The 15,081-nt window shown below is 40.4% G+C and overlaps 1 protein-coding gene across 1 annotated transcript in view; it reads right to left on the bottom strand.

Annotated features, from left to right (window-relative positions):
• The window catches only part of SLC25A21 (solute carrier family 25 member 21), a 537,589-nt gene that overhangs the window by 209,381 nt on the left and 313,127 nt on the right, over positions 1-15,081 (bottom strand). The window contains exon 3 of the mRNA XM_060098159.1: positions 2,390-2,438. Within this exon, the coding sequence (XP_059954142.1) occupies positions 2,390-2,438 (49 nt within the window). The remainder of the gene's footprint in view (positions 1-2,389; positions 2,439-15,081) is intronic.

Raw genomic sequence — 15,081 nt, 5'->3', positions numbered from 1 at the left:
GCAAGTGAGGTCATGGGGCTCATGGCCTGGTGTATCTCATGCCCCACTTTGACAATGCCTGCTACAACTTAGAACCCAATGCCCTTGGATGTCATTAAGCAAAGTAACCTGCTAAAATCACTAATGCTACATGGTTTCATGAGTTATCCTTTATGGTTTACAGTTTGTCTTATTTAGAAACGTGGTCATCTCCGGTACTATAATAGTGATGATTTCGGCAATAATTTAGTCTGTCCTGTCCACTCCCTACCACCTGTGCGTTAGTGCCCAGTGATAAATGCTACCAATCTTGCATATTCTACTTCTGATTCAGCCAACTGCAAAAGTTTGGGGCTTTCAGTTTATTCTATGATTGTGAGTCTTTATTCAATACAGTTTTTATTGTTATGCAGGTCAAATACCATCCACCATCCAGTTGCCTTCTCCTTCAGGGTCCCTGGAAGGATTGTACTTTTCCCTCTCCCTTGAAGTTAGGTAAGGGTGTGTGACTAATTCTAATCAATGAATGCCCTTTTCATAAAAATATCTATATAACAAAGAAGACATAAAGCCCCAATAACCTGGCACATCCATTTCAAGAAATATCTGATTCATATCCAGTACCATGAAATGATATCGTTTTTGAAATTCATTGTGATGAGATTCCTATTAACTCATCAGATTGTGAGCTCTCTGAGGGCAGAGCTAACCTAGAACCCACACACACTAGGTGCTCAATACATGTTGCTAAATGAATGAATGAAGGATTGAGGGAATGAATGAGTAACCGTAATGTCAATATTGTCTTGTTTAAATCATTCTTATTTCTCCTTGCTCATTTGAACACTGCACTAATTTAGGAAATTACCATTAAATGAAAAAGACAATTTATTCCTCAGAGAGATTAACAATAATCTGGCTTTTCAAAGAAGGTTAATATGGAAACTAAGAAGGAAAGGCCAGTGAGTTTTGCTTTCTGTTTCTGAACTCTATATAAAAGATGCTCCAGGAAGTACACCCACCTTACATTTGAATATAATTTTGGATTTCCTTCTTTCTCTGTTTGGGTTTGGTGACTTGAGGCTGCTATGGACTGAATGTTTGTGGCCCCTCAAATTCATATATTGAAGCCCTAACCCCCAGTATGATGGCCTTTGGTGGTGGGGGGTTGATTAGGTTTAGATGAGGTCATGAGGGTAGAGCCCCATGACGGGATTAGTGTTCTTTATAAGAAGAAAGAGACATCAGAGCTTCCTCTCTCCATCACCACATGAGGATACAGCAAGAAGGTGACTGTCTACAAGTCAGGAAGAGGGCTCTCAACAAGAACCAAATTGACTGGCACTTTGACCTTGGACTTCCCAGCCTCCAGAACTGTAATAAATGTCTGTTGCTTAAGCCACCCAGTCTATGAAATTTTGTTATAGCTTCCCAAGCTGACTAAGAAAGAAGCCAAATTCTCATCTTCTCTATCTCTATCAGAAATGTAATATTATTTGCATGTCACAGACACCTTCCCTTACTTTCAGCAACGAGCCTAACTAAGATTCTATTGCCTCTGTAGGTAAATTAAGCAACATGTCCCTTCAATGACCAGCCTGACTCATCAAATATTTCCTAACTGTGGCAGTAAGGGCTTGTTTGACCATCACTGTTGCATGGCACTTTTTGCTGTTAAGCTCCAACCTAGGTAGGGTGTTGTTGGGTTTTACACAATGCAAATAAATGGAAACTTTCACTATACTTTCAGAGCCTTTAATATGAAAAAATAGAGTTCAGTAATTTAGCCATGGATTTAACTTTTAAAAAACTGCTCTAGATCATATTAAAACCCACAAGATTTTTTTTTCTCTTGGTAAACAGGTTTAATACATTGCCCTGATTTTAAGGCATTTAAGAGCAAAGGCATTTTCCAGGAAATATGGCACTTTGTATTGGCAAACAGTTGTAGGAATAAATTCTTTAAGTACCATTTAAGAAGTTTACTTGAAATTTTGGAGTTTCACATCAAAATGCTCACTATTAAATAGCAATCTGTTATATGCTATATAACATATATGTTATATGCAATGCCAAATGAAAGTCTGCTGTCATAATTCACTAGATAGAGTTTAGTTTTTACATCACTTTGATAAATTTCCCTCGCTTACCAGTTTAGTCACAAATTATACCTTACGGTTGTCATGTGAAGGCAGTAAACTATTATATACTTTCGGATGACCTGTATCCAGAAATGCTTTTCACTGCTTACATTTTATCTGTCAAATAGTATTTTCTTTAAGAAGTAAATATAAATGCCATTATTGGGAGAAGCTACCGGCCTAGGACAAGTTCTAGCATTTAGTGTTCTGACAGATCTTAATTTGGATATCAGCCAAAGTCAATAAAACTTGTTCATGCAGAACCTTACCTGGTTTTCACCACATCGAGAGGGTGCATCAGGCAAATTTCTACAAGACCTGGAAGATGATAAAGAAAAGTCCAATAAACACTTATGTAAACACTGGTTCTTATTTCCTTGACCCTATTGGTTTCTCAAGTATGAACCTTCAAATTAAAAACTCGGGACTTTGGACATGACAGGTAATAGAGGCTAATAGCAAAAGACTAATGAATAACATGATTTTATTTCTATGGGAGCAAGATACATGAGTGATTACTTCTTTATAAGTGCTCTGGCACAAATGGAGATTTTAAACAGAGGAGTGATATTAACTTCTATTAATATGTTCTCCCAACAATCTAATCATCCATCCATTAACCCTCCCACTGCTCCCAATCACATTTATTAACATGAAAACACATGAGCAGTGATGCTCCAACCCTCTCTCCTTTGGTAGATGCACCATCTCTCTCATCACAGCATGGATGTACTGGTGTCACAAGCACCTCTAAGTCTGAAAGACTTCTTCAACTAGAAGAAGCGCACAAATACTATCATCTGAGGTGAACAGTTTCTTTTCAGTGTTCAATTCCCTGAGCTTTTCCTTCTCTTTGGAATGTTGTCCTCCTGTGAGGATACACACACATACACTTCTTCTGAGAATCCTACTTACCTTCAGATCTCAATTTGGGCAACTATTTTCCCAGAAGTCCTGGGGCAGAGACTGTTAGTTGCCCCCTAGTATTCATCCCCTTTTCTTCCTGGTTGCTCAGAATAAATACTACATTTCCCAGCCTTCCTTGCTGCTAGGTCACATGTGACCAAGTTCTGGCCAATGGGAGGTGAGTACAAGTGGCTCGAGCAATTTCTAGGAAGTCTTTTAAAGTTAAGGAGGCTGCTCCTCTCTTTCCTTTTCCTACTTCCTTCTGGTGGAATGTGGACCTAGGGCAGGAGAAGCCATTTTGCACAATGAAGTGATTTTGGGCATGGAGGTCACATGTAGCACAGCAACAAGACAGAAGTAGTCCCTGACATCATGGAGTTCTGGTCTACCTCCAGACATTCATGTTGAAGAAAATTTTCATTTCGTTTAAACTACTGCTATTTGGGTTTTCTGCCACTTGTACCTGAACCTAATTCTGATACAGGTACCCTTTGATGTGCTCCCACAGTACCCTGGACTTGTGTTATTACAAGGCACTGTAACTGTTTTCTTGTCTAAAAGCTCCACAAGGACAGAGATTCCACCTGCTTTATTCACCTTTATATCCCCATCACTTTGCACAATAGCTGGCAGTCAGCTCAATAAAAATTTGTTGAATAAATAAATTAATGCTGATTAGGGTTACTGCACATGCCACTATGTCAGCTAATTCTCTAGATGAACTGGCAGCAATTTATTCTACATTTATTTCATTAGTTTGAACATAACCCAAATAAGCAAGCAAGGACAGAGAAATGCTGGTAAATATGATATGAAATAAAGCACAGGAAGTACTTGAATGCAGAATTGCAATATTGTTGATCACATATCCAGATGTTCAGCAGCTATGTAAATGTGAGAAAGTGACTAATGATTCAACACCTAATAGACTGACAAATGATTCTTGAGAGGGGTGTGCATGCAGGGTATTGTACTCAGTGCTGGGACATAGCCTGATGCAGTATCAAAGGTGCCTGAAAGAATGAAGAATTTCAAAAGTGGGCACAGAAGTGACACACTGAGAACAACCTTACATGTAAAGGGAAAACAATGAAAAGAGAACAGCAATATGCATAAAACTAAGTTTTAGGCCCAGTGATTTAGTGTTGCTATTTACAGTGTGAAATGTTGCTATTTATGCTCTGTACCAATTCTAGTCTTGCATAACAGTTTACTTTTATTGTCAAATTGTCAACTGTCTTCAAGGAACTATGCCACGGTTCTCATAAAATGAATGACAGAAAATACAAATATTTACAATTTTTAAGTAAATTTTAAGTAAAATTTTAATTCAGCTGTGGCCTGGGTGTGCTTTATATTTGAGATTATTCATCCTAGGACACAAGGCTGATTTTTGTAAGGTAAAGACCTTGCAAAAAATTTTTAAACATATCTCTCCTCTCTCTCTCTCTCTCTCTCTCTCTCTCTCTCTCTCTCTCTCTCTCTATATATATATATATATATATATATATATATATATAGAGAGAGAGAGAGAGAGAGAGAGAGAATATATATATTTCACCAGGAAGCATTTTCTACAATTTTCATCTACTTTGCCAATAACCACTGGTGGAGGACTCAAGGGTATCCTTAAAGTTGGGAATAGAAAGTCACATTAAAGGCATCACACTTCACAGAATGGATGGTGGGTGGGATGGCTGTTTTTTTATTTTGGAGATTTAGAATGCTTACAATGTAAAGCAGAAGACCCCTTTTTTTTTTTTTTCCAAACTATCCCTTTACAACCTAAGCCACAGAAAAGAGACAATGGAAGGTACAGGACCACATTGATGGACTGACCATGGGACACACCACCCCTGCTAACTCCTAACAGAATCCTCAAGTATAGAAACCTAGAATGCTGTTGTCATTCCTGTGCCTTCCTTCCTGGTCCACCTCTGCCTTCACCCATGAACAGTGCTGCAATGGCTTCAGTAACCTTTTTAGCAATAAAATGGGGGAATGCAGAAGACAAACTAGATGTCCAAAGGTAGACTTGAATATAGGTTATTAAAGGACAATGTCAAGTGATCCTTCAGTTCAGGTCTTAATTTTGATTTTAACTATACACAATGCTATCATACATTAATCTGTTCTAAGATAAATTACTTGAGAACAGAGTCTTCTAAATTTACTGACTTCTTATCACTGAGTCAATTCACATTTCCTTTCTCTACAATTCCATGACATATACCAGTTATATTACATTTTACATTACCAATATTATATTACAATTCCATTACATATATCAAGAATAGCATTTATCACACCACACTATGACCAGTAATATACAGAAATATATAACTGTCTCTCCACACCACTCCCCCCATTCCCATACTGGCCATTGCAATATTCATCTCCAGACACTGTAGTCTACGTGAATGGCATCTCCTGCACTTGTGAAAATGTGTAGTCAAATACAAACCATGAGTTCTTAGAGAAGAGGGAGTATTTAACTTTATCGGCCCACTGAGTAAATAACACTAAATATATGAAATTAACTCAGGAAGGTCTCTATCTACACTCATTCCCTTGGTGATCTCATTCCACCTCATGGTTTTAATTACCATCTATATGGTAACAACTTGCCAATCCACATTTCCAGTCCAGACTTCTCTTTCAAAGTCTAGACAAATATCTCATTGCCTATTTGACATCTCTACTTGGATATCTAACAGGCATCTCAAAATTCACATGTTTAAAATGGGACTCCTGAGTGTCTTCACCAACACCCCTACTCAAAAAACAAAACAAAACAAAATAAAACAAAAACCAAACCAAAACAAAAGCCAACCTGTTCAACCTTAGAGTCACCCTGGACTCCTCTTTCTCTCAAAATCCTCTTCCAATCTATGGGCTCTACTTCGAAATATAACCAGACTTCTACCATCTCTCACTTCCTTTACTGCCTGTGCCCTCGCTCCCTTTCTGGTTAAGTCATGGTCACCGTTTCTCAGCTGATTAACTGCACCTCATTAACACGTCTCCCTTCATCCACCTTTGACTCCTTCCATCTATCCTCACCCAACAGCTCAAGTGATCCTTTTTAAGATGTAAGTCATTTCATGTCATTCCTCTGGTCAGCAATGACTCCCCATCTCACTCAGAGAAAAGCCATACATAATCCGGGCCTGCATTACTTCTCTCACCAACTAACTCTCTTACTATTCTCCCCCTCACTGATTCTACTCTGGCCACAGTGGCCTCTGCTGTCTCCCAAATATGCCAGGATTATCTCAGCTTTTGGCCTTAGTGCTAGCCATTTCCTCTGCCTGGAATGCCCCTCCCCCAGATTCTACTTGGCCAACTTCCTTCACATGGTCAACAAGTAGTCTGACCAGTCTAACACAGAGGTCTGCTCCTCCCCACCCCAGCACCAAAAACAATCCTCATGCTGCTCTGCTTTTTCCTTTTTCCATGGTACTTATCAACTTCTAACATGCTACATTATTTACTTCTTTTTTATGTTTATTGTTTCCTGTCTCTCCCAGTAGAATATAAGCTTCACCAGGGCAGAGATCTTTGTCTGTATTGTCCACCGATATGCACTAAGTACCCAGAATACTCCTGACACCTAATAGTTGCTCAATAAATGTTTGTTGAAAAAAGAAATGGAATGATATAAAATAATGAACCTGACACAATAATGGGATTCCTTTACAGTGGTATGTAGAAGATGAAGTTTTAAGAATTTAGTGTACACAAAGAGAATTCACCCAGTCATTCAAGGAATCCATGATAATGTCTAATATAGGGAGTAAGTCGACTGAAATGTTATGAGTTCATTTGTAGAATGAATGGATTATTCCAAAGATAATTTTGTTAAGTAACATTTTACAAATCAGAGAACATCTCAACATCTCCGTGAAGACACAATGGAATAGCAGTGCAGACAGAGAATTGAGGCATTCAAGCATCCCCAAGATATCAGTTACAAGTAAGACCTATGTTTTCCTTTTATCAAACCAAAAATTTTTGCATTGTACTATAGCCCCTTCCTTGGCATTTTCAAATTAAACCTAAGACTTCTCATTTGTTCTCTGAAATTCACACTATGCTGTTACCTTAACTGATTTCGTGTGACATGTTTAACTCTTTAAAACTAGAACTCTTTAAAATATAAAAGAACCTTTTTATATTTTAAAGAGAACCACAGAGGGAATAAATGGTTTCAAACTGTGTAAATCTGAAATTCAAACATAGAACAGCTACAGACAGAACTGATATTTTTTCATCTACTCTACTAGTCAAGCAAATCATTACAACATCCTATTTGATAGCCTGCCCAGAAAACGTGGTAGCCCTACTGAATTACAAGCAATGTGAGACTCATAAATGGAAATCAAATATATTATACTTTCCCCTAATAATAGTTAAAGTGCACTACCTTTGCGGCACAGTAAATTAATATTATGCACACTGAATTGGCTAAATAGGCAATGTGATTTGGCAGGCTTGAAAGATGTTGTTAAATGTTATGCTTTGGGGCAAGCCACAGCCTTCCTTGAAAATTCTGAAGCAAATATTTTCATGGAAGTTTACTGTTAGCATGTATTTTTCTAAAGAAACTAACCCTAAGCAATGGACGCTAGCATGAATCTAAAGGGAGTGCAGTAATTTTCCTGGTGCATACTTCTTGCTCTCATAGAGTTTATTATCTAATTGACTTAAGAATTTAGGAAAATACATTTCAGTTATAAACATATGCATACATTATGGTCTAGAAATCATGGTAGATAGAGCATGTACAAGGGAGGAAGAAAAGTTTAGGCAGAGTTTAAAACTAAGTGAGTTTTTTTTTGGTACGTGGGCCTCTCACTGTTGTGGCCTCTCCCGTTGCGGAGCACAGGCTCCGGACGCACAGGCTCAGCGGCCATGGCTCACGGGCCCAGCCGCTCCGCGGCATGTGGGATCTTCCTGGACCAGGGCACGAACTCGTGTCCCCTGCATCGGCAGGCGGACTCTCAATCACTGCGCCACCAGGGAAGCCCAAAACTAAGTGAGTTTTTAAAATCACACTTTGTATGCAGAGACAGAAAGTTTGAAAATGATTAAACTAATGAAAATGTCACTTGTAAGCAAAGTTTGTATATATTTTTTAAACTCAATTTCACCTCAGTGTAATACACACACACAGCTACAACTTCCGGGTAAGATGGCGGAAGAGTAAGACGCGGAGATCACCTTCCTCCCTACAGATACACCAGAAATACAGCTACACGTGGAACAACTCCTACAGAACACCTACTGAACGCTGGCAGAAGACCCCAGACCTCCCAAAAGGCAAGAAACTCCCCACATACCTGGGTAGGGCAAAGCGGAGAGATTCCCGCACAGAGGAGCGGTGCCGAGCGGCACTCACCAGCCCGAGAGGCTTGTCTGCTCCCCTGCCGGGGCGGGCGGCGCTGGAGCTGAGGCTCGGGCTTCGGTCAGAGCGCAGTGAGAGGACTGGGGCTGGCGGCGAGAACTCAGCCTGAAGGGGGCTAATGTGCCACAGCTAGCCGGGAGGGAGTCCGGGAAAACTCTGGAGCTGCCGAAGAGGCAGGAGACTTTTTCTTCCCTCTTGGTTTCCTGGTGCGCGAGGAGAGGGGATTAAGAGCGCCGCGTAAAGGAGCTCCAGAGACGGGCACGAGTCGCGGCTGAAAGCGCGGAGCCCAGAGACGGGCGTGGGATGCTGGGGCTGCTGCTGCCGCCGCCAAGAAGCCTGTGTGCGAGCGCAGGTCACTGTCCACACCGCCCTTCCGGGAGCCTGTGCAGCCTGCCACTGCCAGGGTCCCGGGATCCAGGGGCGGCTTCCCTGGGAGAACGCACGGCGCGCCTCGGGCTGCTGCAACGTCACGCCGACCTCTGCCGCTGCAGGCTCGCCCCGCACTCCGTGCCCCTCCCTCCCGCCCGGCCTGAGTGAGCCAGAGTCCCCGAAGAGGCTGCTCCTTTAACCCTGTCCTGTCTGAGAGAAGAACAGACCCCCTCCGGCGACCTACACGCAGAGGCGGGGCCAAATCCAAAGCTGAGACCCAGGAGCTGTGAGAACAAAGAAGAGAAAGGGAAACCTCTCCCAGCAGCCTCAGAAGCAGCGGATTAAAGCTCCACAATCAATTTGATGTACCCTGCATCTGTGGAATACAGAAATAGACAACAAATCATCCAAAATTGAGGAGCCAGGAGTCAGTGCTGTGCCTCTGAGGTGGGAGAGCCAACTTCAGGACACTGGTCCACAAGAGACCTCCCAGCTCCACACAATATCAAACGGCGAAAATCTTCCAGAGATCTCCATCTCAACACCAGCACCCAGCTTCACTCAACGACCAGCAAGCTATAGTGCTGGACACCCTATGCCAAACAACTAGCAAGACAGGAACACAACGCCACCCATTAGCAGAGAGGTGGCCTAAAATCATAAAAAGTCCGCAGACACCCCAAAACACACCACCAGACGTGGACCTGCCCACCAGAAAGACAAGATCCAGCCTCATCCACCAGAACACAGGCAGTAGTCCCCTCCACCAAGAAGCCTACACAACCCACTAAACCAACCTTAGCCACTGGGGACAGACACCAAAAACAACGGGAACTACGAACCTGCAGCCTGCAAAAAGGAGACCCCAAACACAGTAACATAAGCAAAATGAGAAGACAGAAAAACACACAGCAGGAGAAGGAGCAAGATAAAAACCCACCAGACCTAACAAATGAAGAGGTAATAGGCAGTCTACCTGAAAAAGAATTCAGAATAATGATGGTAAACATGATCCAAAATCTTGGAAATAGAATAGACAAAATGCAAGAAACAGTTAACAAGGACCTAGAAGAACTAAAGATGAATCAAGCATCGATTAAAAACACAATAAATAAAATAAAAAATACTCTAGATGGGATCAATAGCAGAATAACTGAGGCAGAAGAACGGATAAGTGAGGTGGAAGATAAAATAGTGGAAATAACTGCTGCAGAGCAAAATAAAGAAAAAAGAATGAAAAGAACAGAGGACAGTCTCAGAGACCTCTGGGACAACATTAAACGCACCAACATTCGAATTATAGGGGTTCCAGAAGAAGAAGAGAAAAAGAAAGGGACTGAGAAAATATTTGAAGAGATTATAGTTGAAAACTTCCCTAATATGGGAAAGGAAATAGTTAATCAAGTCCAGGAGGCACAGAGAGTCCCATACAGAATAAATCCAAGGAGAAATACGCCAAGACACATATTAATCAAACTGTCAAAAATTAAACACAAAGAAATCATATTAAAAGCAGCAAGGGAAAAACAACAAATAACACACAAGGGAATCCCCATCAGGATAACAGCTGATCTCTCAGCAGAAACTCTACAAGCCAGAAGGGAGTGGCAGGACATAATTAAAGTGATGAAGGAGAAAAACCTGCAACCAAGATTACTCTACCCAGCAAGGATCTCATTCAGATTTGATGGAGAAATTAAAACGTTTACAGACAAGCAAAAGCTGAGAGAATTCAGCACCACCAAACCAGCTTTACAACAAATGCTAAAGGAACTTCTCTAGGCAAGAAACACAACAGAAGAATAAGAACTACAATAACGAACCCAAAACAATTAAGAAAATGGGAATAGGAACATACATATCAATAATTACCTTAAATGTAAATGGACTAAATGCTCCCACCAAAAGACACAGACTGGCTGAATGGATACAAAAACAAGACCCATATATATGCTATCTACAAGAGACCCACTTCAGACCTAGAGACACATACAGACTGAAAGTAAGGGGATGGAAAAAGATATTCCATGCAAATGGAAACCAAAAGAAAGCTGGAGTAGCAATTCTCATATCAGACAAAATAGACTTTAAAATAAAGACTACTAGAAGAGACAAAGAAGGACACTACATAATGATCAAGGGATCGATCCAAGAAGAAGATATAACAATTGTAAATATTTATGCACCAAACATAGGAGCACCCCAATACATAAGGGAAATATTAACAGCCATAAAAGGAGAAATCGACAGTAACACAATCACAGTAGGGGACTTTAACACCCCACTTTCACCAATGGACAGGTCATCCAAAATGAAAATAAATAAGGAAACACAAGCTGTAAATGATACATTAAACAAGATGGACTTAATTGATATATATAGGACTTTCCATCCAAAAACAACAATACACATTTTTCTCAAGTGCTCATGGAACATTCTCCAGGATAGATCATATCTTGGGTCACAAATCAAGCCTTGGTAAATTTAAGAAAATTGAAATTGTATCAAGTATCTTTTCCGACCACAATGCTATGAGACTAGATATCAATTACAGGAAAAGAGCTGTAAAACATACAAACACATGGAGGCTAAACAATACACTACTTAATAACGAAGTGATCACTGAAGAAATCAAAGAGGAAATTAAAAAATACCTAGAAACAAATGACAATGGAGACACGACGACCCAAAACCTATGGGATGCAGCAAAAGCAGTTCTAAGAGGGAAGTTTATGGCAATACAATCCCACCTTAAGAAACAGGAAACATCTCGAATAAACAACCTAACCTTGCACCTAAAGCAATTAGAGAAAGAAGAACAAAAACATCCCAAAGTTAGCAGAAGGAAAGAAATCATAAAAATCAGATCAGAAATAAATGAAAAAGAAATGAAGGAAACGATAGCAAAGATCAATAAAACTAAAAGCTGGTTCTTTGAGAAGATAAACAAAATTGACAAACCATTAGCCAGACTCATCAAGAAAAGAAGGGAGAAGACTCAAATCAATAGAATTAGAAACGAAAAAGGAGAAGTAACAACTGACACTGCAGAAATACAAAAGATCATGAGAGATTACTATAAGCAACTCTATGCCAATAAAATGGACAACCTGGAAGAAATGGACAAATTCTTAGGAATGCACAACCTGCCAAGACTGAATCAGGAAGAAATAGAAAATATGAACAGACCAATCACAAGCACTGAAATTGAAACTGTGATTAAAAATCTTCCAACAGGGCCTCCCTGGTGGCGCAAGTGGTTGAGAGTCCGCCTGCCGATGCAGGGGATACGGGTTCGTGCCCCGGTCTGGGAGGATCCCATGTGCCGCGGAGCGGCTGGGCCCGTGAGCCATGGCCGCTGAGCCTGCGCGTCCGGAGCCTGCGCGTCCGGAGCCTGTGCTCCGCAACGGGGGAGGCCACAACAGTGAGAGGCCCGCATACCGCAAAAAAAAAAAAAAAATCTTCCAACAAACAAAAGCCCAGGACTAGATGGCTTCACAGGGGAATTCTATCAAACATTTAGAGAAGAGCTAACACCTATCCTTCTGAAACTCTTCCAAAATATAGCAGAGGGAGGAACACTCCCAAACTCATTCTATGAGGCCACCATCACCTTGATACCAAAACCAGACAAGGATGTCACAAAGAAAGAAAACTACAGGCCAATATCACTGATGAACATAGATGCAAAAATCCTCAACAAAATACTAGCAAACAGAATCCAACAGCACATTAAAAGGATCATACACCATGATCAAGTGGGGTTTATTCCAGGGATGCAAGGATTCTTCAATAGACACAAATCAATCAACGTGATACACCATGTTAACAAACTGAAGGAGAAAAACCATATGATCATCTCAATAGATGCAGAGAAAGCTTTTGACAAAATTCAACACCCATTTATGATAAAAACCCTGCAGAAAGTAGGCATAGAGGGAACTTTCCTCAACATAATAAAGGCCATATATGACAAACCCACAGCCAGCATCGTCCTCAATGGTGAAAAACTGAAACCATTTCCACTAAGATCAGGAACAAGACAAGGTTGCCCACTCTCACCACTCTTATTCAACATAGTTTTGGAAGTTTTAGCCACAGCAATCAGAGAAGAAAAGGAAATAAAAGGAATCCAAATGGGAAAAGAAGAAGTAAAGCTGTCACTGTTTGCAGATGACATGATACTATACGTAGAGAATCCTAAAGATTCTACCAGAAAACTACTAGAGCTAATCAATGAATTTGGTAAAGTTGCAGGATACAAAATTAATGCACAGAAATCTCTGGCATTCCTATATACTAATGATGAAAAATCTGAAAGTGAAATCAAGGAAACACTCCCATTTACCATTGCAACAGAAAGAATAAAATATCTAGGAATAAACCTACCTAAGGAGACAAAAGACCTGTATGCAGAAAATTATAAGACACTGATGAAAGAAATTAAAGATGATGCAAATAGATGGAGAGATGTACCATGTTCTTGGATTGGAAGAATCAACATTGTGAAAATGACTCTACTACCCAAAGCAATCTACAGATTCAATGCAATCCCTATCAAACTACCACTGGCATTTTTCACAGAACTAGAACAAAAAATTTCACAATTTGTATGGAAACACAAAAGACCCCGAATAGCCAAAGCAATCTTGAGAACGAAAAATGGAGCTGGAGGAATCAGGCTCCCTGACTTCAGACTCTACTACAAAGCTACAGTAATCAAGACAGTATGGTACTGGCACAAAAACAGAAAGATAGATCAATGGAACAGGATAGAAAGCCCAGAGATAAACCCACGGACATATGGTCACCTTATCTTTGATAAAGGAGGCAGGAATGTACAGTGGAGAAAGGACAGTCTCTTCAATAAGTGGTGCTGGGAAAACTGGACAGGGGCATGTAAAAGTATGAGATTAGATCACTCCCTAACACCATACACAAAAATAAGCTCAAAATGGATTAAAGACCTAAATGTAAGGCCAGACACTATCAAACTCCTAGAGGAAAACATAGGCAGAACACTCTATGACATAAATCACAGCAAGATCTTTTTTGACCCACCTCCTAGAGAAATGGAAATAAAGACAAAAATAAACACATGGGACCTAATGAAACTTCAAAGCTTTTGCACAGCAAAGGAAACCATAAACAAGATGAAAAGACAACCCTCAGAATGGGAGAAAATATTTGCAAATGAAGCAACTGACAAAGGATTAATCTCCAAAATTTATAAGCAGCTCATGCAGCTCAATAGCAAAAAAACAAACAACCCAATCCAAAAATGGGCAGAAGACCTAAATAGCCATTTCTCCACAGAAGATATACAGACTGCCAACAAACACATGAAAGGATGCTCAACATCTTTACTCATTAGAGAAATGCAAATCAAAACTACAATGAGATATCATCTCACACCAGTCAGAATGGCCATCATCAAAAAATCTAGAAACAATAAATGCTGGAGAGGGTGTGGAAAAAAGGGAACACTCTTGCACTGATGGTGGGAATGTGAATTGGTACAGCCACTATGGAGAACGGTATGGAGGTTCCTTAAAAAACTACAAATAGAACTACCATATGACCCAGCAATCCCACTACTGGGCATATACCCTGAGAAAACCATAATTCAAAAAGAGACATGTACCAAAATGTTCATAGCAGCCCTATTTACAATAGCCCGGAGATGGAAACAACCTAAGTGTCCATCATCGGATGAATGGGTAAAGAAGATGTGGCACATATATACAATGGAATATTACTCAGCCATAAAAAGGAATGAAATTGAGCTATTTGTAATGAGGTGGATGGACCTAGAGTCTGTCATACAGAGTGAAGTAAGTCAGAAAGAGAAAGACAAATACTGTATGCTGACACATATATATGGAATTTAAGAAAAAAAATGTCATGAAGAACATAGGGGTAAGACAGGAATAAAGACACAGACCTACTAGAGCATGGACTTGAGGATATGGGGAGGGGGAAGGGTAAGCTGTGACAAAGTGAAAGAGCGGCATGGACATATATACACTACCAAACGTAAGGTAGATAGCTAGTGGGAAGCAGCCGCATAGCACAGGGAGATCAGCTCGGTTCTTTGTGACCGCCTGGAGGGGTGGGATAGGGAGGGTGGGAGGGAGACGCAAAAGGGAGGGGATATGGGAACATATGTATATGTATAACTGATTAAATTTGTAAAATAAAAAAAAATACACACACACACACACACACACACACACCACACATATATATTTTTTTGGCCGTGCCATGTGGCATGCAGGA

This window comes from Mesoplodon densirostris, chromosome 4, assembly GCF_025265405.1.
Source record: "Mesoplodon densirostris isolate mMesDen1 chromosome 4, mMesDen1 primary haplotype, whole genome shotgun sequence".
NCBI lineage: Eukaryota > Metazoa > Chordata > Mammalia > Artiodactyla > Ziphiidae > Mesoplodon > Mesoplodon densirostris.
Note: the sequence above shows the minus strand (reverse complement) of the source record. Positions and strands in the feature narration are given on the sequence as shown.